Source organism: Haemorhous mexicanus, chromosome 21 (assembly GCF_027477595.1).
Source record: "Haemorhous mexicanus isolate bHaeMex1 chromosome 21, bHaeMex1.pri, whole genome shotgun sequence".
Taxonomy (NCBI): domain Eukaryota; kingdom Metazoa; phylum Chordata; class Aves; order Passeriformes; family Fringillidae; genus Haemorhous; species Haemorhous mexicanus.
Genome location: NC_082361.1, coordinates 9625066 through 9650206, shown reverse-complemented (window position 1 = coordinate 9650206; position 25141 = coordinate 9625066). Strand labels below are relative to the sequence as shown.

Here is a 25141-nt window from a genome sequence, read left to right as displayed (position 1 = left end):
TTAAACCCAACGAGTTTGGCCTGCACTGGGGTAAACAAGCTTTTGTGTCTAAATTTGTATGTGGAATTTAGTATGTGCTAATGGGTCTCCATCTGTTAATTGGTTGGGTCTTTTCCAAGGACAGACAGAATCTTTTGGAGAAACAATCACGATGCCAGCTCTGGCCTGAGCTGGGTCCTGCTCCTTTCTGCTCCCTTGCTGTTCAGGAACCTGCTTGTGCTGAGGAAAGCTGTCCTGTGCACAACCAAAACAGGGTCTGTTGATGTTATTCCTGGTCCTTTGAGAAGATGACTTAGTGGTCACATGTGCTGCTATGAGGTCATTAGGAAGTCTCTCAAATACCCAATTTGAGAAGCAATGATGCTATTGCAGAAATATGCTCCCTCTGCGATGTGAGATGCAAAACTCTCCCAAGCACTTGAGTTTGCAATAGCTCTGAGTGGGATCTGTTATTGTGCATATTTGGGCTCATTCCAGTAAAAAAAAAAAGACTGTTTTCTGCTTTGCTTTATCCCTCGATTGATTAGTGAATGTGTACTGTGGAATCAAGTTACATCTCAGAGGGCATCCAGCAGAGCCTTTTTCTGTGCTGAACAGCTCAAGTGAGTCTGACTGCAAGCTCAGCAGTTTTCCAGCAGTGTTTTGTGCCTCCACAGCAATGTCCTTCCCCAGGGAAAGGAGCTCCTCAGATCTGTTTGTGAGTTGAGCCATTGCTCTTCCCAGCACCGCAGGGAAATCGGGAGCTTTTTCTAAACCCTTAATGTAGTATGTGTGATATGCATCTGCTTTGATGCTTTTATTGATGCCACTCCTGGACTCCCTGTTCCTGGATGTCCAGTGTTTCCTGCTGCCATAATCTGCCCTCTGTCTTGCAAAGGGAATTGTTTGGTCCCAGTTTACCCCAGGGGCCTGTATCCAGCTTGGTTCCCATGTACCTTTGTGTCCTCAGGGCAGGCATCCTTGTTTTGGGAGGAGAGTGCCTTGGAAGGGCATTATCAGAATGAGTAACACCCCTTTGGAGCAGGCAGAAAGGGATCTGATGTCTTCCCACATCCACCCTACTGCTGGACATGTCCCAGCCATCTAGGAGCCTTAGGGACTGTCCCATCCCTCTGTGCTGATTAACTCACTGATGCATGGAAAAATTACATTGGGGAGAAAAAAATAAGAGTTTTCTGTTCTCAAACCAGAGGTGGGTTGTGTGGCTGGGATGGGGTAGGGAGGGAAGTGGGAGCAAGGTGGTGTCTGACTGCATTTTCTGGCTGGGATTTAGTGTGGGCACAGTTGTGCTTCATGTTTGCTTCCTTTCTTCCTTTGGGATACCCAAAATACCTGCTGATCTGTTGAGGCTTTGCTGGGATTCCTGCTGGAAGCTGATGTAGCCTGGGGGGTTCTGCAGGATGGGCTGGGTGGCTGCTGTCCCCTCTTCACTCTCCTGCTGTGCAGTTCCTGTGAGTCCTGTACAATGCTGGCATCACTTCCCAGCCCTGCTCTGCTGGCCCTGGGAGGAGTCCTGGCCCTGCCAGGTGTGTGAGAGAGACATTGCAGCCCTTCCCTTGCTGAGCAGCTCCCTCTCTGCAGGCAGGCTGGCACCTGCATTTCCCAGCAGGCAGGGTCAGCACATTCCTGCTGCTCTCTGCTCTCCCTGTGCTGCCATGGATCCTGCTGGGGCTGTACCCCAGTGCCCTCAGGATTCCTCTCAAGCCCCAGGCCCTTCTCAGCCACATGAGCGTGTCCCCATCCTGCTGTGCCCCCCAGGGCTCTCCAGTGGCCGGGGCAGCAGAGCCCATGTGGGCAGGGATGGCTGGAGGTGGAAGGGCTGTGCAGGGCTGTGCGGCCCAGGAGCAACCCTGTAGCCCCTGTGCCGGGTTTGGCTGGTCTCACGGAGACCTGCTGGCCCTGTTCCCAGCTGCAGTCCTGCTTGTCCTGTCACCACGGAGCCACCTGCTCATGACATTCCCACTGTCACCCTTGGTAATTATCTCCCCTGAAATGCCACAGCCTGGTTCGAGTGCTTTATTTTCCCTCAGTTTCTGTATTTTTAGAGAAAGGGTACTGAATGTGATGTGCTGTTCTCAGACAGCTGCAGTGGTGACCTGCACTCCTGTGGGGCCCTGACCTGAGGACAGCAATGGGGTGAGCAGTTGTGATGAGCACACAGAGAGCCTTGCTGTCACAGCTGGGCTCTCCCTCTTCCAGGAAAGGCTTTGGAAGCAGAAGTCCAAATGTCTGGAAGTGCCTGAGGTTATAATAATTCTGTTGGCTGGACTTGCTAATAAATGACTGGTTCTGTCTCTTTTTACCTTTCCTCGTGGATGGCACAGACTGGGGGAGGATGAGGATGAGCAGAGGTGATGTTCCTGCCGGGATACTCCTGCCCAGCATGGGCAGCTGTGCTCAAGCAGAAGGTGCAGGCTGGCTGTGCAGCCTGGCCTGCCCCTGGGACTACACAGGCCCTGCTTCCTGAGCAGGAGAGCTGCTTTATGTTGTGGTTTTACTAAATGAATTCAAAGCTTGGCCTTCCTCCAGGCAAAGTCTGGGCCAGGTGCCAGCGGAGCAGCCCCCAGGGAGAGCACTGGAGCAAGGAGGGGCCAACAGCAGGGAAGAGCAGAGGAATCCAAGAAGGCAGATTTGCCTAGAAAACAGCTCTGTTTCCATCTGCTGGGTCAGGAGTTGCTATAGGAACTGGGATGATAGAGGCAGGGCCATCTCCTGGGCCTGTCTGTGTGTGCGGAGGGAGGGAGGAGGGAGGAGTTACTCAAGTTTGAACATATCATGTGTGTGCTCCTGGAAAGTTGCAAGGAATGTTGAAACTACAGCCTGGCTCAACCTGTGGAGCTCCAGAGAGCCGTAGCAGTCGTTCCCTGTGCTCAGCAGGCCCTGGCAGAGGCAGGTAGGGTCCTTGCAGCTTAACCTGGCTCTCAGCTTGGTGTCAGCTCTCTCCCTTCTCTCCCCTCCTGTTTCTGTCCTTGGACAAAGCCTTTGGAGGCTTGCTGGGAGTGGTGGAGGAGAATTGTGCTGCGAGGTGAAGGCTTTTCTGCCCGGTAGGGAGAGGGTGGCTCTTTGCAGCCTGTTTTCCCTCCCACAGCTCCGGGAGGGGTTCCCAAATCATGGGCATTCCCTCAGGGATGTGCTGGGCACCCCTGGGGCACACAGGCTGTTCTGTGGGCACAGGGGTGCTGCTGGCTGGGTTCTGGGCAGCACTGGGGCTCTCGGGGGGTGTGGGCAGTGTTCCAGCTCTGAGCAGTGCCAGGGCTGAGGCTGGGACAGATGTGCAAAGCTGGAGCTGGCAGCGAGGTCTTGTGGGCACTGGGAAAGTGAGGGAAGGTGCTCCTGTGCCCTGAGCCCAGCAGCTCCTGCCCCACGGGTTCTGTGGGGGAGCATTCCTCTGTTCTCAGCTCTTGTCCCACGGAGAGGCAGACCCTGTCCCCTCCTGAAGCACCTACTGCAGTTTTGGTCACTGTTAAACTTTCTCAGGCTCCCACTTACCCTGAAACACGAGAGTATGAATATGCAGGAAGGTGCTCCTGAGAATCCTCATTGTTAAGGTTAGCCATGGGGCTCTCTGGTAGCAGCCCCTCCAGATAAAATCTTATTTATTTCCTCAGTAAACCCATTTCTTCAGGCATGGAGAACTTTCCAAAATAGTTGTGTTTCCACCAAGAGTATTCAGGGTTGCTCACTGTTCCACAGGTATTTCTTTAATAGGTTTGGCTGAAATTTCATCTGTTCTTTTTGTGTTACAGAGGATAATCTCTTAAAAAAAAAAAAATAGAAAAAAGAAAAAGGGGGGGGTAGTGTTGTTTCTCTTTTTGAGAAGCTGCACAATAAGCTGCTGAAAACTGAAATGTGATCTCTATCCACAGAAGCAGAGCTTGCCAAACTGGCTGGGATCACAGCCCACCTACTCAGGCACCCATCTTATCACAGGCCCAGGAAAGCCCCAGAGCCTGAGTGCAGCCAGCTCTGGAATAACCTGCCCGTGCAGGAGATAACCCCTGCTCACATCACTGACTGCTTTGCTTATGCCTGGCTAGAGGAAAATTTATCTCCAGTGTGCTTTCACTCTGTTAATGGAACTGCAGATGTTCTTATTATGGAGATCTACTTCCAATATTTTATTGAATTACTCCCACATTGCTCTGTGGCAATATGTCCCAGAGGCTCAATGCACATGGTATGCTGTGGCATTTCATTTCCTCTGTTTTAATTTGTTGTTTTTTAATTTCAGTTCATTTTCAATATGGAAAAGAGGTAAATGGGTCCTTTTTCTTGGTTTAGACATCATTGTTTTACATGTTTCTTTTTCCCCTTCTCATCTCTCCTGTTTCTCTTGCCTTTGCCTCCAACAATACCATGATTTTCCTACTGCTACCTGCCTTATGCATAATTGCTAAATCTTATTACATCTCTGTGGGCTTCTGTTTTTTGTTGTCTTGAGAAAATTTAATCAGAATTGGTCATTCTACCTTGCCAAAGCTGTGAAATGCTGCTCGAGATTTGTTCTGTGTTCTTGGCTTTTCCTTTGTTTATAAGCAGAACATTTGCTTTGATTGCTTGAAATACATTGTGGTAAGCAAAGATGTTCTCTGAGCTGTCTGTAGTCATGGTAGATATTTTGCTGGAATGTTTAATTAATGGTACCTTCATCTCTGTACATGGGAAGCTAAATGTTATCTTGCAGAGCTGTACCAGTAAATAGCAAACCCAGTGCAACATGGCTGGAGCTGCCTGGAAATCCTCCCTGGAGTCTCCAGGCTTGGTGCTGTGTTTCAGGTGATGTGTGAGTGTTGCCACTCACTGCTCCCATCTCTGCCAGGCACTTCATAAATTAAACTTTAAAACCACTTTGGGTCGTAAACAAAGTTTGCTGAAGCCAAATGCAACAGCTGTGTGTACCCAGACAGGGCTGCCTTGGCTGGAGGTTGTGCTCAGCCTCTGGAGAAATGGTACCCACTGAGGTCACAGCCAGAATTGTTCCCTCTGGCTCCTGGGGTGCTGTGGGAGGGCTGGAGCACTTCCCAATCACTGCATTTTGGTATTTGGAGTTATTGCAGTCTGTGGAATGCAGTGAAGGATGGTAAGTTATGCTCCTTTCTGATATTGGAAAAGCTTCTTCAAATCTGGTATCTTCCTGTGGCTGTAGGGCATGGCTCTTCATTTTTATTAACATTTTTGGTGCCACTGGAGCAGAGCCCATAGTGCTCCTCAGGCAAAGGGCAGGGGCTTTTTGCCAGCTATAGGTGCTCTTGAGTTTTGTTTTTACAAATATGAAGAGAAATTGCAAAACTCATAAAATGTACCTTTTGGTAATACCAGCATTTGTGGTGGTTTGAGGGAGGCTAGAAGGGCTGCTCAATTAGTAGATGTTCGAAAATCCTGTTTCTGGTTTGATTTTCACTGAACTGTCTCAGAATTTGGCTTCCACCCTTGCAAAAATCAGCAGTTCTCAGGTACTGCTAGTGCAGCTCTATGCAAGAGTTTGCTTCTCTTCTGGTTTTGCAAAGAGCTTCCCCCAGTAATCATGTTTTAGCTTTTAAATAGCCTCAATTGTGAGCAATTTGCAAAACAAAGGTTGTAGATAAGAAGCTGTTACTGGTATTTTTGAAGGTAGGCAGTTGATAAGGAAAGCTAAAGATGACTGAAGAAGCACAGCAAATATATAATGGGGCAGTGAGAAATATTTTAATATCTCTAAAACAAAATAAATTTTGTCAGTGGTGCTTAAATTGTTGGGAAGGGTTAAACCCAACTGATTGCTGATAACAATGCAGAGAAGTAAAACATTTCTTTTCCATTTTTGTGGAGAAGCTGGATGATGTTCTCTCGGAATACCTCCCATTGCACTGGTGACCAGGGAGGGTGTTAAACCCAAGATAACATTTCAGAGTATTTTGAAACTTGAGCAACACTGGAACCTGTTTGTTTAAAACAAATTGCCAAAGCAGCTTTCTGAATCCTGGCTGCCAATTTGTAATAAATCTGGGAAGACCAAAGGAGTTCCAGAAGTTTGGGAAAACATAAATGTTGTAGCAGTGTTTTAAGTTGGAGAAGGGAGCAGGTAACCAGCAGGCAGTGCAGACCAGCCTCTGCCACGTTAAAGAAGGAGCATGCTCAGCAATCCCTGTGCTCTGATGGAAAGCAGATCATGTCCAAAAAAAACCCAAAAAAACCACCTCAAATTGTGGGTTTAATGAGATTCTTGCACTGGTTGCCAAGGATAGCTGCACTGGCACCATAAACCTGGATCCTGAGGGATGCAGCCCTGCTGTGGACCAAAGGCTGCTGCTCCCAGGAGGCAGAGGAGGCTTTGCCATGGGAGCAGGGCTGTGTTGGATCCCCTGGGCAGGGGCTGATCCCTGGCATGTCCTTCATGCTTTCCTGCTTGCCTCAGCACTGCTGGTGGGCTCTGAGCTGAGAGACACCCCTGGGCATTGTGGGGGGCTCTGATCCTTGTCCCCAGCCCTGCCCTGTGCCAGGGTGGCAGTCTCAGTCTCCCTGTTGCTGGTCAGTGCTGTGTTCAATGAGCTGATTTAGAAAGTGCCACCTGATACCCCTCAAAAATAGGCACCATGGGGGAATGTGATCCCTGCTCTCTGTAAGCACAGGGTGAGGAGCTGTGCTCTGACATCAGTGTGGGACAAACTCAGCTATTCCCTGGTTTCCCTGTGAACAAGCCAGTGGGAATCATGGCAAAATCTGCCTGGAGCTGCCTCACTGCCTGGAGGGAGCCTCTGTCTCACTAGGAAGGAACTTGGGAGAAAATATTAAGTAAATTAATACTGAATCTTGGTTCTCTGAGCAGGCTGGTGGAGCTAGGGGGGTTCAGCTGGGACAAGAGGAGGCTCTGGAATACCCAAGATTCTCAAGGAGGTGCATAGCAGGAGGATTGACAGTGATTGTCAATGACATAACAGGAGTTTCTGCCTTGGGATAAAGAAGGATAAAGTTTTCCTTTTTCAGACAGCTGAGCAGTGGGAGAGGTTGTCCAGAGAGCCAGAGAGGTGGGGGGAACCTCCATCCTTGGGGGATTTTAAGACACAGCTGGACAAAGCCCTGTGCAGGCTGCTCTGCAATTGGTGCTAACCCTGCTTGGAGTAGGAGCTGGGATTAGATGCTCTCCTGGGGATCTCCTCCAGCCCAAATAATTGTGCAGCTCAGCAACCTGATCTCCTTCTGAGTGCAAGTTAGAGCACAGTTAAGTAAAAGGTTATGGTGGAGCCCCCTGAGAACAGGGAGGGAGGAAGGTGGTTTAGATTGAGTGCTCTTAATACCCCATCTGTCATCTCTGTGGTTAACATGTCCTGGGGATGGTTGCTATGTGAGACTTTGCAGTGCAAGATTGCAGGTCTTGAGAGAACTATTGCTGACTTTTAGTTGATGTATTTTAAGGATTGTTAAAAAAGAAAAAAGCTGGAGAGAGATGCCAGTGTTTAGGAGGAGTGAAAATGTCAGTGTGCTGAGTGTTCTTTGGGCCTGTCAGGGTGGGAAGGAAGCTCTGGAAAGGGACAGTAAGGCACACTGCTGCTTGGGCAGGGACAAGGGAGGTACTTGGAACTGCTGGTTTGTGCACAATCTTGTTTTCCTGCCACTTCTGTCCTACAGAAACAGTGGTACTGGAGCCTGGAGCTGGGAACTGGATCCTCTGCAGTTGAGGGGATGTGTATTTTGGAGGGTTGCTGGAGGCTCCCCTGCCCCTGATGCTGGGTGGGGGGCTCCTGGGGAATGGCCATGTCCTGAGCAGGGCCCTGGCAGGCCTGGCTGGGTCGTAGGAAGAGCTTCCAGGTTCCTTGGTTGAGATGAGCACAGAGGTCCTGTGCCCTGGGTTGGGGGGAAACTTTGGTTTTGGTTTAGCTGAGCTAAAACCCACCTTGTGGTGCAGTGAATTTACATTTCCTTATCTTTGGCTTTATCTTTCTAATGGTTTCTAATTTTGGCCTTGTTACTTGGATGGATTAAATTACATTTTAATGTTAAATTACTTGTTCATTTATCCCCAAGTCTGGTTTTGTGACAGAAGTGCTCTGGGCAGTTTCACCAACTGAGGACATCCCACTCCTGTAGGACTGCCTGACAAGCAGTGGGAAAATGCTGGAGGATTAATTGGTCTTGTGCAGAAACAGCAGCATCTCTCTGGGCTGTGGGTGAGGCACTGCCTCATGCTTGAGTCCATGGGCAGAAGCTCCTCCCAGTGCATTGTGGTGTTGGTGACTGCAGTGCTGTTTTTCTCCTAAAATCCAGCAGGAGTGAGGTGTCACTGTCTTCATAACCCCATTAAGATGTTCGGCTCCAATATGGAGAACAAGGCTCAAGCCCTCCTCAGAGCAGGCCTATCCCCCTGTCTCAGGAGTGTGAGCCACAAAGTACACCCAGTCCTTGGTGTTCCCATTCTTCTGCCACTTCCTCAGACTCAGCTCTGTGGTGTCCCTGTCCCACCCCAAGTGCCACTCCTGAATGTTGTCCTTTTGGTCCCACACTTGTGTCTGTTGTGACAGGTTTCCCAATGCCTCCTCAAAGATGATGCTGGAACCTATTCCTGTCTCAATTTCCCTGTTCCTGTTAGTTACTTCTCACATGTATCTTGATTAAACCAACCTTTTCACCCAAAATTTGTTTGCTTTTGTCTGTCAGCCTTGTTGCTGCTCTGGACATCACTTTGTGACACCTCTATGTCCCCCACCATGTTCCAAACGTTGCAATGGGTTTTTCCTCTTTCTGACCACCTCTGTTGGTGCCTAACCCCCAAATCTCCTTTTGCAGCCTTGCACTTCATGCCAGGATCTTGCTGGCCCTGTCCAGCTCCCCTGTCACTCTGACACAATGAATTTTGGTGTCACTGTTGGCACTTGGTTTGTCCAGGTGCCATCCACGTGTCACATAGAGACCTCTCCACTGCTGCCTGGCTGATTGAATCCAAGGGGGGAGACACCACACTCAGAGCTCCCCTAAGGGGAAATTTGTTGCCCTATTTTCACGAGGCTCCTGCACAAGCAGCATGGCTTGGTCCATCCTTCACCCTCCAGTGGTTCTGCTGGAGTGGGTGGCCGTGTTCTCTGGCCAGCAGCCCTGCTCTGTTTTTTCAGTCTTGTGCCAGTATTTGAATTGTAAACTAAGCAGAACATTTTAAAAAGTGATCAGAATTCTTTCTGCGAAGCGTTTTCATCACCAAATTCTGTTTGGTCCAAACCAGAGCTGCATGTGCTCCTGGGGAAGGCTGCTGGGGCTGAGGTCTCTCAGATGAACTCTGAGGCAAAGAGAAAAACTCTGCCATTGTTTTGGAGCCAGAAAAATGGAAATCACACTTCCCAGCCTCTTATTTCTTCAAGCATCAGATTATTGGCTTTGCTTCTTCCCCACTGAATTCCTTTAGGAATGCTAGGAGATGCCATCCACTCCTTCTGCTTGTTCCTGGACCTCCTCTGAGGATGCTTTGATTTGGGATAGTCCCTCCTGTTGTACACAGAGCTCTGTGTGTGATACTCTCTGTGTCTTGAGGAGTTTCTTGGCGTGGCTCTGGGCATCTGGAATGGGATTCCTGCAGCAAACCCTCAGGTCCCACTCTGGGATAATGATCTGCAAAGGAACCAGTTAAAACAAATGCCTGTTTCAGTTGGGATCTAGAGAGGCTTGCAAACATGCCAGACCTCTGTAATGGATCTCTGGAGGGAGAGCAGGACCTGGAGGAGCTCCAAGTCCCACCTTCCTCATGCACATCACTGAAGAACAGCTCCCTCCTGTGCTTGCTGAGCCTTTGCTGTGCCCTGGGTCACAGCCAGCTGCTCCTCTGTGGAGGCATGGACTGCCTTTCAGGCATGGTATCTGCTGGGTTTATTGGGGAAAAGTGCCCTCTTTTGAATTTCTCGGTGAGTTTTTCAACAAGTAGATTTTTTTTCCACTCTCCCAGTGATTGTAACAGGATTTTATTCTCCTGCAGCCAGCTGTTAGCAATTAGCAACTTGATCCAGTCGGGCCTGGGAACAGAGTTTAACACTTTCTTGCCTCTCAGAGGATGTTGCTAATCCTGTTTTTACTGGTTTTAGGCTTGTGCTGTCGTTTTGGCACTTGGTGTGTATGTGTGGGGGGATGGGAGGATAGGCATGAGTACAGCAAAGGACTAATGGAGCTGAAAGAAAAGTTTTGAGCCATTTACACAGGAAAAGTCCTTACTAAGATGATTCCCAAGCAGTCTTTCACAGGGCTCCTGCACGAGCAGCATGGCTTGGTTGTATTTAGTAGTAGAGGGTTATATTTAGTAGTAATTCCAGTGTGTCCTTGCTCTGGGAAGTGTGCAGCTTGGCAATCCAGTCTACTCCTGGAGGAGATTGAGACTCAGCACCAACCAACATCAGTAGTTCTTCAAACAGTGATTTCTGCAGCTGGAGCTCCTGAGTGGGGCTGAACCTCCTCCTAAATGTTTCACCCTCTGGAGGGTGAAAACCACTCTTGCTGACCCTGCTGAGCTCTGCAGCTGCTGTGGGGAGAGCTGAGAAATAGCATTGTTTGCTCCATCTGTACATCACCTCTCCCAGGACTCGCTGACAGGCACTTTGGTGATCCAGCACTGGGACCAAATGTGGTAGGAAAAACCCAGCATAGCCTGAACCAGCTGCTGAGGTGCCTGGGCAGGGCTGCACTGCTGGAAATAGTTCACCTCTGCCACACACAAAGGTGAGAATTCATGGTACCAAACTGGTGGAGACAGGACTAGTCCAGACCAGCCTTTTCTTCTGTCAGCAATGGAGACACATCCAGAGAGGATTCATCCTGCTTGTCTTGGATACCCTTTAGGCAAGGGCCCAATTAAAAGCCAGCTTTTGTAGGCACAGAGCTGCTGGCAGGTGAGCTCTAGATCAGCTCTGGAGCTTTCCTTTCCTCTCCTGGAGGCCAGGCTGGCCTCTATGACTGCATCTTCCAATTCTGGCTTGCGGTTCCCCCAAGCCATGCTATTTTTGTGGACCTGCAGAGGTCCATGTGCCCATCAGGTCCTGAGAAGCCCCTGGTTCTCAGGGTGGCACTGCTCCTGTCTGTGCCCCCCAGTTTGCACCTTTTCTCCAGCACTGGTTGCTGGCTGGGTGGCAGGAGCTGAGATGGTGCTTGGGCCTTGCTGTGTGACTTCCCTGGTCCCCACACCTCATTCCTTCTTTCCTCCTGATGTTTTACATCCTTATTTAACCACCTGAATGTGGTGATGATGTGATAAGATCTGTGGCAGTACAAAAGGTGTCATAAAACAAACGGGCTCTTACCTTATGGTGCTTGTTCAGATGAGACAATGGAGCTGTTTGTGGTGTGTTTATTCAGTTGCTGTGACACTGGTGGCTGTTGGCATTTTGAGAGAACGGGGCACAGCACAGCTACTCTCTTGTCAAAGGAAACTCCTCCTGTTAAGTGTCAAGGTGAGCCCCTGACAGGGCCTGCAGCCCATCCCTGCTGGGCTGTGAGTGGTGTGCTGATGCAGAGTGGGGATGATGCCCTGCTCTTTATCCTTCTTTGCTGGGCTTTTGGACCAGATGGGAGATGGAGGCATTGAACACTTACTGCTCTCTGGGGCTGCTTTCATTTCTGTCTGGTTCCAGCAGTGGGGCTTGGGCCCTCAACCTAACCACAGTCCCTGTTTCAGTGCTTCCCAGGCATCCTTCCCTTTATTCCTGGACAAGTTAGAGAGAAATCCCTGTGTGCTTTGGTGGAGCCAGCCTGAAGCTCACACAGTTTGCCAGGCTCTGGAGGGAGGATGGGGGTGTGCAGTCTGTGTATGGTGTCATTGGCCATTTGAGGACTCCTTGTTGGGAAATTTTAAACATGCAGCTCAGAAGTCACCTGGGACATGTCTCCAAGCTGCTGTTCTCCTTCCAGGGCCTCCTCAACAAGCTGCAGCTCTGGTCAGTGGCTGTGGGAAATGAATTTGTAGAAAATTCTTAAAACCTGATAGAAAGTTTACATAGTATGTAGACTTTGAGATAAGAAATATTAACTTAAAAATACTATAGAATAAGACAGACACTGTTGAGAGAGAAATGGGACTAGAAACAAGTTGCAGAGGATGGCTTTGTAAATAAGATTAGACACTGTAGAGAAATAGAATTATGAAATATGTATTGTAGGACTCACTAGTAGGGGTAATTTTAGATGATTGGTTTTTAAGGTATTTATAGCATAGTGTGATTAAAACTGATAGGTTAAGAAATGTTTATAATATATTATAATTACAAAATAATTAACTTCTGATTGTTATGGCGTGACTTATAACATCTGTATTGTATCACCCTTCACATGACACTAAAAATAGAATAAAAGTTTTTAAAACACCTCTCAGTTGCCCCATCTCTAGGCCAAAAAAGCCCTTAATCCAACAAGAGTCTGGTTCAGCTTGGGCACCCACAGGAAGGATCTGTCCCAGACTTCACCCCTGTGGTGCAGCTGATCTGGGTCATGGCCAGGGCACCACCACAGGTCTCTGCTGAGCTCCCATCACCTCCTGCAGGAAGGTGGCTCGGGTTAAAGCCTTGGTGTTGGTGACATGTCCCTTTCTCAGGTCCTGTGGCAGGACTGTCTCCCCCAGTGCTGAATTCCCTGCAGTTCCCTTTGCAGGCCCTGCTTTGGGAGCTCCCAGGACACCTGAGCAAATCACCTGCATAAATTAACACCCACCAAGCCTGTCTTCAAACTCTGCCCCAAAACTTCTCTACAGAGTCTCCCTCCAGTTGAGTACACAAAGTCTCTTCTCTGTGGGGGTTGCAGTCTGCCCTGGGACAGTAGGAATCAATGTGTTTTCAGCAGCAATTCTTTCTGCTGAGTGGTTTCATCACCAAATTCTGTTTGGTCCAAACCAGAGCTGCATGTGCTCCTGGGGAAGGCTACTGGGGCTGAGGTCTCTCAGATGAACTCTGAAGCAAAGAGAAGAGCTCTACCATTGTTTTGGAGCCAGAAAAATGGAAATCACACTTCCCAGCCTCTTATTTCTTCAAGCATCAGATATTGCCCCCATTATTGGCTTTGCTTCTTCCCCACTGAATTCCTTTAGGAATGCTAGGAGATGCCATCCACTCCTTCTGCTTGTTCCTGGCCCTCTTCTGAGGATGCTTTGATTCACCTCCTTCCATTCCAGGAGGAAAGGGTGGCCTGGGATGCACAAACAGCTGCAGAGTGTTTGGTCAAAACCTCTTCTGTGCTCACCAGACCCTCCTGCTGAGAGCTGGGCTTGTGCTTTGCTTTTGCAGGCTCCCCACAGGGGAGGCCACAGGATCACAGCCCTGGCCAGGGTGCTTGTGCAGGGAGCCAGGAGGAGGCTGGAGCAGGAGGGACCTGGTGATTTTAAGGAGTTTTTTGGTTGCCTGGCTGGACACAGCCACCCAGCATTAACTCCCTGTCCTGCCTGCGTGTTTGGCTCCCTTCCCAAGAAGGCCCTTGGTTGTTTTTCAGGCTCAGAGCCATCTTTTCTGATGGAATCCAGCAGGGACAATGGCCAGTAGCATATTCTTAGGAAAGAGAATAAAAACAGGGCAAGCTCCAGTGATTCTAACCCCAATTTAGCTTCTGGGTGTCCAGCAATCTGCAGCTGGGGGATTTCCCAAACCAAATTTTTTACCTTTGGGTATAAGGAGCTGTGTTACTTGGGTATCCACAGCAGCTCAGGGCTGTGACTTGTACAGTTTGATTATGTTGGGTGGAAAAAGAGCCTTTTGTTACCAATCTCTGAGCTAATGGCATCTGCTGCTCCTGCATGCATGCATGCATGCACTGGCACAATGGTGGGTCCTTTTACAGCCTTTCCTCCTTCACTAACAAATCCCAACATTCAGTGTAGCCTTTTTACTAAAACTCTGAGGATTCTTGAGCAAACAGCTTTGGGTGCCGGCAACTTTACATTTATTGATTTGTTCTGTTTTCTTTTCTCCTGGCATTCCATTATGAGACAGAGCCTCTAACCTGCCTTCTGTAAAATTATCCTGCAGGATGGAGCCTCCCAAGGCTCTTTGTAGTGAATGTGGGCACAAAGAATTCAGAAAACTGCTGATCTGACCTCCTGTTCCTTTAGGTGTTATCCTGGCTTTCCAATGAAGTTGCTAGTGTTTAGGCCTTTGCTATTTTCCTTGTTTCCAAACAGGAAATGAAGTGTGCTCACCTGTGGGAGTGCACCTGCACTTTTGGCAGCAGTGTGGATGTGCAGGGAGAGATTATTTTCACCCTGCTGTGGATCTTTGTGTGGCAAGTTCCAAGGTGCCCACTTGGCTACTTGGTGCCAAGGTTTAGGTGAATAAAGCCTGCTTGAGGAGCCTGGTTGGGCTGCCCAGGTTCATTTGTAGCTGCAGTTTTACTATTTGTTCATTTAGTAAGGAAAGCGAAGTGTTGATGAGGGAGGAATTACTTTGCACTGGACTTGTTTAATTGCAGTTAAAAGGGTGCATCCATCCACCCAGGAGCTGTGGCAGCTGAGGGCCTGGAAGATGGATTGCACTGGGAGCTTTAGGGGTGGTGTGGACAGTCAAGTGATCATTGGTTCCTCTCTGAGCCTCTGATCTGGTGATGAGCAGAGCAGGGCTGAGGTCAAAGGCACTCTTGAAGGCAGGGAAGATTGCCCAGCCCATCACGAGGCAATGACACAGAGCAACCCTGCAGCACAGAGCAGTCCTGTCTCTGGAGGACTCACCCTCTCTCTTTGCTTTGTCTTTCAGAGATGTAGATGGCAGCTGCTGCCTTTGAAGGACTCGTCTGACCCTGTGCAGCACCTCCAGTTGCTACCATGATCTTCTGCATGCTGCTGCTGGCCTCCCTGCCTGAGCCCTCTGGCTCCGAAGTCAACCCTGGTAGGAGCTGCCAGGCTGGGAGGGGACTCCTCTCCCACCTTCTGTGTGCTGCTTCTCCCTTCTTTGCCCCTCCTGGGGACTGAGTGTGAGGGCTGCATGTAGAGATATAATCACTGATGTATTTTCCAAATGTCTTCTGGACTGAGACATTCCTGGGCAGCTGTGCTGGAGTGGGACACTCCTGCCAGTCCCAGGAAGGCTCAGGCACATGGACATCCTCCTTCCCTGCCCACCCAGGCCTGTCTTGGGCTCTGAATTTCCCCCAGCACGTTGGCCGTGTGGCCTGCAGAGCAAGCCTCACTCCAGACTGGCTCAGAGGTTCTGTGCTTGCTGTGGAAAACAAATTTCCAGTTAGCAAAGCATCAGCCCCAGCTGTCCTGTCAGCAAGGGGCATTCTGGAGAGAGAAGTGTGGAAGGACAGATGTGAACCTTGCCTGGCACAAAGACAGGGTGGAGTTAGGGGTATGAGCCTGAGTCCCTGTGGAGGGCAGGACCTCTTATCCTACAGCACTTGGCAGGAGACAGCTGTGATGGAGATGAGTAAGATAATGGTCTGCAATGTGTTGCAAAAATTCCTGTAATGAGGTGTTTTAAACAAATGAGTTTAATCCTTTTCCAGCTTGGCTGAAGGTGTGGAGGAAGCAGTGCTGCCCTGAGGGCCTGGGCTGGCTCTGCTGGGGCTGGCTCTGTTTGTCTGGAGCCCTTTGTGGCTGGCTCTGACCCTGCTCTGGCCTGTGGATGTTTGCAGAGGTTTGAGGTTGTGCTGCAAGCAGCCAGAAGTGGAGTGAGGGTTGTGTGGGAGCTCAGCAGCATTCCTGTGCTCCCTGTTGCACAGCATTCCCTGCACCACACACCCAGCCTGGGACTGGGGCTGCCATCTGCTTCTGGTGTCAAACCTGTCAGAGGAGAGGGAAGGCAGCAGGGCCAGCCCCGTGCAGGTTCCTTTGGATGGTGGTTGGTGCAGGACCAGCTCTTCCACACCAGCTCCAGGGAGGTGGCTGGGCTCTGAGCACAGCTCTGTCATTCCTGCAGGAATCTTCCTTCAGGAAATAACCCCCCACACCTCTCAGCTCTGCCTGTGACATCCTTGGGCAGCTTTGCTTCCTCAGCTCCCCCAGCTGCTCTGGTGCCTCTGCCTGGGGCTGGCCCTGCTCTTCCCAGTCAGATTCCAGCACCTTGGCCCAGCTGGTGGCTCTGGTGCCACAGGCTCCATGGCTTATCCTGACCTGGTCTGCTCCAGGAGCAGCCTGAAGCATGTCCTCATTGCCTCAAAACCCACAGGGGCTGCTGTGGGGCTGATTTTAGATCTGTGCAGCAGGGTCCTGCTGAGTCCTCTTGCCTTGCTTCCCTGACAGACAGGCTGGGCCACCTCTCTGAGCCCCAGGGTCTCCTGAGTGCCCAGTAAAGGGTCCTGGTGTCACCTGAACAGAACCTAGGATGGTTTTGCTCGAAATAGGTGCATTTGGTGAGAGCCTGGTGCTGCTGGTTTTGGTGAGAGCTGTGCCCACCCTCAGAGTACATCCCTCAATGCCAAGGACACTCTGGGTTCTGCTGCCAGCCTTGGGGTTGTGAACAAATGGGTTTTGTGCAGGTTTGCACGAAGACTCTGTCCCCCAGAGTCCTCCCCAAGCAGTTCTGCATCTGGCATTGCTGGCCAGTGTGTGTCTGACCTTTAAATAAGGTGTGACCACACAGGACTGCCACTGCAGCAGCAGCAGCACAAAAAGCACTTTCTGCTCTCAGTGCTGACCCCACCCTTTTGGAACATCTCTGTGCATTTACCCCTAGCAGCAGATCAGGGTGTGCTGGGCTGTGGTGGGACAGGTGGGAGTGAGGACAGCCAGGGCAGGTGTGGCTCCCCAGATAAGCTGGTTGTGCAGTGTGGGAGCAGTGCCTGGGGCTCCTGGCTGCCTTTCAGCAGGCACCATGGTTTTGGATCCCAGCAGACACCAGTTTCCAGCAGGGAATTCAGGCCCCTTGACCAAGCCCAGGCTGAATGTTGGGCCCCCAGGGCCCCCCAGCTCAGTGGCCTGGCCCCATCCCTCTGGCTCTGGCTGGGCTGGCACTCAGCAGAGCTTTACCCCAGGGATACCCTCAGCTCACTGCAGCTTCCAGAGCCACCTCTTGGGTATTTATTTGCTTGTGGTGGCCGTGAGTTTCTTCAGCTGGTTCGTTGAACTCTTGGGAAACTGTGGCATTGGAGTGTTTAATAGGTTAAGGATTTATATATTTTTTTGAACTCTCATACCTGACCTTTTGATTCATCCTGGCTCTGGTGTTCTGAGAGACAGCAAGGATATCTATTGTTCAATATAAATTATCTTTGTCATATTTCAGTAATCCCTTTTGTAAAGATGAGGCTGCAGATCTTTCCTTCATCATCTGTGTTGCCTTCTCTGCCTTTTGATGATGGAAGGAAGGAGCAAGAGCTCTATTCCTTATCTGCCTGGCATCTGGCCATGAATACAGGCAGTGCTGTAATGATAATTCTAGTTTGTTTTATAGTTATTCCCACTATTTAAAATAATTAATTATATTAAAGCATTAAAATATAACAATTTAAATATTTAATACTTAACAATATTAAATAGTAAATTTATTAAATAAATATTTAATATTTATTACTATTTAAATATTGAATTTTTAAAATATTGAATATTTCAAATATTAAATAGCATTCACTAATGATATCAGGTTATCACCTCACCAGCCATTCCTTTACCCAGTGATTTAGGAATGCTTAGCACATCACACATTCACTGATCCAGTGTCCAACAGCTGCAGGCAACCCCTGTTGAAGCCCCACCCTCTGTTTGCAAGCATTTCTACATCAGATCTGTCAGGCAGTGATTCAGCCTGAGGTGCTTTATTGTGTGTAGTGATAACAGCAAGGTGGTTTTCATGCCTCTGTCTTGTCTTGTAGCTTCTGAGCCTGCTGAATGGATTTCATGGAATCCCAGAATCCATGAAATCCATTCATGGATTTGGAAGGGACCCAGGAGGACCCTTGAAGTGCAGCTCCTGTTGAGCTATATCCAGGTTTGGTTCGAGAGTGGCAGGAGATCATCTCCAAGGTCCCTTCCAACCCAGCCCATCTGGGATTTTGGGAACCCAGGAGGACACCCAGGGCAGCCCTGGCTGAGGGAGAGGCAGCCAGAACTGCTCCTGTGGCTGGCAGGGAATACATTCAGATTGAGAGTTTTCCCAGACATCTCTGATATTCCAGGACATGTTTAAAGACTTCTGTCAGGAGAGAGAACCTCGAGCCCGCTGGGATTTGTCAGCTGCATCTGCAGGGACCTGGTGTGGGGAGCTTTTGGAGATGCATGGCCTGAGCCAGGTGTGTCTGTGCTCTCTGGAGGCACCAGGTTTGAGAGCATTCCCATGCTGGGTGAAATGCTGGCTCCAGTTGAGGCTGGAGGCAGGAGCAAGCTGGGATGAGGCAGGATGGATGGACAGGGGCTCAGGGTCAGATGGGAATTGCAGCCTGCAGTGGCAGGACAGAGCAGATGTTGCCATGACTTCTCATCTCTAATAGAGGCTTAACTTCTCCCCTGTATCTGAGCTGGTGAGGGTAATAACTGTTCCCATTTGAGCACAAGTCAAGCATCCACTTTGTTCCAGGGGAAGAAAAATCTTGAACAAAAGCTTCCTTTTTATGTCACATCATTATTGATGAATAATTTGCCATTGTAAAATGGGCCCATTCCACAGTAACAATAATATCGTTTGGGATTTCATGCTCTTAAAATATTTCTTTGTAAAGTTTTTGCCTTGCTGGGCTCTGCTGAATGATACTGTTAGTGTAGTGCATTACTTATAATTTCAATTTGTGATAACTATTTAATCCTTTTTTATTTTGCATTCTTCTTGCATTTTAGCATTACCATGTTTATTCTCTGGGCGTGATAGCCTTTTAGTTAAACTTGCCTGGTGATTTTAAAAGGGATAAGTGCTGACCTTTGCTTGCTTGTGTTGCCCTTTGCAGCCATCTGTCGTTACCCCCTGGGGATGCACGAGGGCACCATCAGGGACGAGGACATCACTGCTTCCAGCCAGTGGTACGACTCCACAGGGCCCCAGTATGCACGGTGGGTTCACCTCTGACTGCAAATTTCATCCTTTTGTGATATAAGGGTCTCCTCCAGCCAGGGCTTATAAGCTTTTGGAGAGCTATATCACACTTAACATAGCTCATCTGCTTTAGAAGGCAGGAAATTAGCAGGATGGCTTTTTTGGTAGTGTTTAAAACAAAAGTTTTAATAAAAGGCAAAATAACAAAACTCTTTACAGAGAAAAACTAAGTTAGGTGCAAGAGATTTTTGCTCCTAGTAAAACATTTCACAAAAGTGATTAGTTTTTTTGTTCTCTTTTTTTTTTCTAGTAAATTGCTCAGGTGAAACTTTTTAGTTCCTGCCTAATTAGCTATCCTGAAGTTTAAAGTGAAGTCCCTTAAGTCCTATGAGGTGTCTTTTTCGCTAATTAAAGAGAAAAACTTTTGAGCTTTTTTTCCCTTTTAAGAAGACAAAAGATAGTTTTGTCACTCTGTCAACAAAGAGCACATTCTTACACTTTTTTTCCCCTAGATACCCAATATGTGGTGGAGGAAGAAGATCCCCCACCCTTCAAACCTTGTTTGCTGCTGTTCTATTCAGTCTGGGTAGTGCACAGTGAAAGGCCAGGAGGCCATGGTAATGGGCACAGCTGTGATACAGGAAATTGTGGTTAAATATTAAGGGAAAAAAAAATCCTTCTCCATGAGGATGAGGTGGTGAGGTGGTGGGAGGGGGACCCGGAGAGGTGGTGATGATGTCTCAGTGTTTGGGGACTTGGCTGTACCAGGCCTTGAGGAACACAGGGCAGCCTTGGAGCTGGCCCTGCTGTGAGCAGGGGATGGCACTGCAGACTCAGGGCTTGCCTCTGAGCCCATCTTTCAGTCACTCTGTGAATAAATCTCCAAAGGATTTGTGACTTACAGGTCAGCCAGGGACAGGGCCCCTGGGATTCTTGTGGAGTGCTTTAAACTAAATCATAGGAAATCCTTTACAAGGGTGAACTTTTCAACAGCGTCCTATTGAGGAAATGGGCTGTGCTCACCCTGTCTCAAAACCCTTGGAAATGCAGAGTTAAGGAATTGTTAAGCAAGCAGCTCAATTATTTTCTTCACTGTCAAGACCTACAGTTTTTAATATAAGCTTTTCTTTTCATTTTTTTGGTCATTTAATTTCTCTCAAAGCTATTAACTGATGTTTCATAAAGGAGTTGTAAATGTCAGCTTCGTTGGAATGGTTTGTAGTGGTGATATCAAACATTCCTAAAGCTTTGGTGCAAGTCAGACAGAAATTTCAGGTTGATTATGATACTTATATTTTTATGATGAATTCACGCACTCCAAAATCATAAAATTCTCCTAATGCTCAAATATAATTTTTTCTTAGTCTGTGGTAGAGCAGTGATGCCATGTGCTGTGTTTTTAATAGTGTTTGAGCAGGCCTGTGGGCCTGAAAGCTGGGAGATTTTTCCTCTGAGTGTGGCTTATGTCCAGTGCTGCCAGCACTTTGGGCATCACTTGCCATCTGTTACTGTCCTCTCCTTGCTGGATGTCCACAGGGTGAAGGCATGAAGCTGACCTCATGTGGTTAGAGGTCAGAGCTGTCCCATGCAGATGTCTGTCCCTGTCACTTGAATCACCCTTCCTGCCTTTTTTAGAGCTTTACTTGTTATTCCAGTGTAAGAAGCTCTTGCACAAACAGCTGACCAGCCAGAGATTAAGATCTTCTCTGGCCTGAGCCTTGACCTTCAGTGTCTCCTCCTGGGTACCACCTTCCCTGCTGCCCTCACTGATCCCCTCAGTTGGAGATGGGGTCGCTTTCTGAAAGCCAAGGGCAATTCATGGGCTTGCTGTTGGCTAAGAAATCCCTGTTGCTAAAATACCCACACATTTTTGGTGTTCAGATAAATTTGTCACAACTACAGCTCTCACAATGTACAGCTTAGGAGCAGAGACCTTCCCCCCACTCTCCTAGCAACATCCTACACCAGCAGCTCTGATGACTGCAGGAAATGTGAAATATGCATTGGAATGACCCAGAAAAATTCCAAACAGATCTTTCCTTGCTAAAATGTATTTTTAAGATGGCTCATCTTTGAGCTTTGTAGAGCTGCAGGAGGTGGTCAAGCAGAAGTTCAGGCCTTACCATGTGGGGTTTAGGAGCAGTGAGGATGCACTTGAGCAGCAAGGTGCTACAGAGCAGCCAGCAGTTCCCTACTGAGCAGCAGGGTTGTTTCTGATCAATGTGGAAATTCATGTCTGGGGGAAAAACTGCTCCAAGTAGTTAATGAAAGGTATCTAGGCCTGGGGAGCTGTTCTGTATAGGGCAAACCTGTAGGATTTGAGTCTCAGCTGACCTCATCCCAAAGGGCAGAGGTATTTGGTAGCCACTGATGGTTTTGTTGCTTCCTCCCAGTCCTCAAAGTTCCGCGTGTTCCCTCAATTAATCATGGGAAATCTGACTCCTTTTAACGCATGCCATTTTCCCCTCAGGTTACAGAGGGAAGAGGGGGATGGAGCCTGGTGCCCAGCTGGTTTGCTGGAGCCTGAAGATGTGCAGTTCCTGCAGATTGACCTGCATAAGCTGTTCTTCATCACCCTGGTGGGCACCCAGGGCCGGCACGCCCGCGCCACAGGCAAGGAGTTTGCGCGCGCGTACCGCATCGACTACAGCCGGAACGGGGAGCGCTGGATCTCCTGGAGGAACCGCCAGGGAGGGAGGGTGAGTGAGCCCGGGACACCTGGGGCTGCAGGGCACATCCTGCTCATCCTGCTAATTGTCTGGTTTGAAAAGACAGGTTTGGAAAGCCAGGTGTCTGCTAAGGAAGGAGGAGCCTCCCTTGAAATGAAAAATGTAAACCCCCTCCCTCTGAATGATTATAATTTTGAAATTAAGGGGCTCTCGGCAAAGATATGGGAATAGGAATAACAGTTCTTTACTAGGGAAATTAAAATAAAAATGCAGTAATACAAAACAACAAAAAAAACCCCACTGCCAGAGTCAGAACATGCCCTGCCCCCCTGTGTGTCAGGGTGGTGGCACAGTCCCATCCCAGGGGGGCTCAGGGTGGTGGCACAGTCCCATCCCAGGGGGGCTCAGGGTGGTGGCACAGTCCCATCCCAGGGGGGCTCAGGGTGGTGGCACAGTCCCATCCCAGGGGGGCTCAGGGTGGTGGCACAGTCCCATCCCAGGGGGGCTCAGGGTGGTGGCACAGTCCCATCCCAGGGGGGCTCAGGGTGGTGGCACAGTCCCATCCCAGGGGGGCTCAGCCCTCCTGCAGTGCCAGCTGTGGTTCTGCTGGAGCAGGGATCCTGCACAAGGGGGGAGTTTTCCTCTGGAGCTCCAGGGCTGCTGGAGATGGGCCTGCTCTCCTCTGGGAATGCAGGGCAGGAGAAAGCTGCTCCTCTGGGAATGCAGAGGGCAAAGGCTGCTGTGCTGTTCCCAGGTCAGATTGGATCCAGGTAGGAATGCTTGGCTCCTGCCCTGGGCGGAGCATCTCCCCATGGGATGATGGAATTTGATCAGCCCTGCAGGGACACTCCCTGGCCATGGACAGAAGAGATCTCCTGGAGGGAGGATGGGCTGGGGGAGAGATAAAGAAAACTGCCCAGTCAACAGAGGATAACTGCCCCAGCTCTGACAGATGGGAATTGAATACACACACCCAGCTAATGCATCCTACTCCATCCTGGCTCTGCTGGAGCAGTGGGTTCTGCCTCAGTTCTGTGCTTGCTGTGCATCATCTGGTCTCATCCAGCAGCACTGTTCCTGCATTGTTCCTGACGTGGGGTGCACTGGGGTCAGCAGTGGCCAGGACTGGAAACTGCTGCTGGGTTTGTCTCTCACACAGTTTGGGTTTTCTGGCCCTGAGTAAGGGCATGCTCAGGAACAGCAGCTGCAGGATGTGGAGATGCTACTCAAGGTGCATCACCTTTGCTCCTCTCAGAAGATGGGCAGGATTCTCAGCTCTTCTACTGGGGAGCTGGTGCAAGGATGCTTTTTTTCCGAGGGGATGTTTGAAGTTTTCTTCCTTTGTCCACATCCCCTAACCTGATCCCCCAAATCAGGAGAACTGTGGCTTTTCACTACCTGCCTGTGCAAGTCCCAAACATCACATGGGTGTCCTTCTCTTAGATAGTTGTTTCTAAATTGGAAGCTGCCAAGCAGATGGCCTGCTTTGGGATTTAAAATTGGAGAGGGTGGCAGGGAATTAAGGAGTTTCTGGGTGTCTAATGGCAGCATTTGGTGTGTGGATGTTGAGGAGGAAGGAGTTTAGAGAGTAGGAAATGTGCTGAGCCCACATCAGAGGCTTCCCTGCTCACCACAGTTGTCTCTTGCTGTCTGCAGACCTGAGCACAGAGCTGGGGCTGTGTTCATAACCTTTGTTAAACTTCCCCTGGGACTCTCACCTGCAGCTCCTCTGACCTGGTCACCCTGTCTCAGGCTGCCTTGTGGAGCCTGAAGACCTAAGCCAGACTAGAAAGGTACTGGGTGTGGTGTTTTCTTGCACTGAGGGTGCTTTGGAAGTCCCAGCAGGGTCTGCAGTGCAGTATTGCTAACAGCTTTTATCTTGTTAATGAATTATTTGCTCACCCAGACCTTTGATCAGCTGTTTGCCATTACCATTATATTGCCCATCCCTCACATTTTGGTGTGTGCTACAAAAGCTGGGGGATGGGAGGGGAAGTTAAAATAGACAGTGGAGAGTTCCCAGGACAGTGGTGGCACTGAGGGGAAGGCTGAGGGTCCCTGCTGTCACTGCACTGCAGCTTAGGGGGACTGGGAAGATGCTGAGCACCTCAGTCCAAGATGCCTCCTGTGCAGCACCAAACAATGCAGCACCTCTGGAACTGTGTTGGCTTGTGCAGAAAGGACATCAGGATCCTCCACCAGGTGATGAGGGCAAGCTCTACTCCTGCTCCTGGAACCCATGGATCCCTTGAAGGAAGGGGTTTCATCCAGTAACTGGAACTCCCTGCAACATGCACTCACACCTTCACCCCCAGCTGCCTCTCTCTCCTCCCTCAGTGCTGCCTGGGGGGGTCTGCAGTGGGCAGGAGGTGAAGTGGCAGCACCCCTCCCACCCCAGCAGCCACGGGAGGAGCAGCAGCAGCTCCCCCAGATTCCAGATTCCACCTGGGGAACTCCCCAGTCCCAAACAAGGGGGTACAGGAGCACCTCTCTGCTGCCCAGCACCACAACAGGGTGCGTGGGAAATGGAAAGATAGAAACTTCCACAGACCCTGAAGGGTTTGATCTGCAGCCTTGGAAGAAGCTTGGATTGATGTAAAATAAAGTACAGAGACAGTAAGTAGACAAATCATAAACTTATGTTTTTATAGTTATGACTGTAGTTATAGTAAGTGAGAATATGCCTTAAGTGAGTGAGCAGCTGTACTGATAAGATGGTGAAGGGTTTATAAGGTAGGAAACTGTAGTGATAAGATGGAGAAGGGTTTATAATGTAGGGGTGTAATTGTATAGAGCAAGCTAAGGGTTTAGAAGTTGTAATAGAAGCATATCTGTTCACATGTGATAATAGCCCACTAGATAAAAGTATCCACAGTGCAGTAGAAGTAAATAAAGGTGATAGCTTAGAAAAGCAAAATAAACCTTGTGGCAGCTGTCCGTTGGATTAGAAAGTTACATATTGTCTTGTAATGAAGAACTTGTGACTGCTCTTGAGCTGTGGCTAACTGCTTGCTCTTGTAAGTCTCACAGCCTCTGAGACTGAAGTTTATCTGAGCAATAAATCATTCTTAGCCTGACTGTGGTGCCATCCCTTCGATAAAAAAAAGGGAGAGGTCTCGGAGTCTCTGTGGTTGCAATGACCCCAAGGTGTTTCAAAGTCTCTTTTTCCCAGCCCTGCAATCGAAGAAAGAGTCAGGATTCCTCTGCTATGGTTTTCAAGGGTGTTTATTTTCTGTTATCTATACAGAAAATAAGCATAATAAAATAAATATTCTGTTTCTGACCTGCTGAGGTCTGTCCGGCAGGTCAGTTCGTGGCACACTGATCGCCTTCAGGGTGGTGTTAGTTTTTCATATTAAGAACTACGTGTACTTTACTTACAGTAATTTCCCAATACCTATCACCTATGTTAGACAGTCTGTCTCTACTCCAAACCAATCCAAAAGTGCCACCATCATAGCAGAAGATGGAGGGCAAGAAGAAAAAGAAGGACAAGGCACACCCAAATCCCTCCATCTTGGCTTCTGAACCCTCATTCTAAAAACCCCAAAATTCTACTTTTCCATCCAGTGACAAACTGTTATTGGAATAATT

General features: G+C 49.1%; 1 protein-coding gene across 4 annotated transcripts in view; it reads left to right on the top strand.

The window, feature by feature from the left end:
- Positions 1-25141, top strand: part of LOC132336938 (discoidin domain-containing receptor 2-like) — a 63122-nt gene that overhangs the window by 12816 nt on the left and 25165 nt on the right. For 3 of the 4 annotated variants that reach the window (XM_059864929.1, XM_059864928.1, XM_059864930.1), the window contains exons 2-4: positions 14673-14804; positions 18793-18895; positions 21349-21577. In XM_059864929.1, coding sequence (XP_059720912.1) covers positions 14741-14804; positions 18793-18895; positions 21349-21577 — 396 coding nt within the window. In that variant the 5' untranslated portion in view covers positions 14673-14740. Of the gene's footprint in view, positions 1-2741; positions 2894-14672; positions 14805-18792; positions 18896-21348; positions 21578-25141 lie in introns of those variants that run through there. The other variant, XM_059864927.1, reaches the window with a different exon arrangement.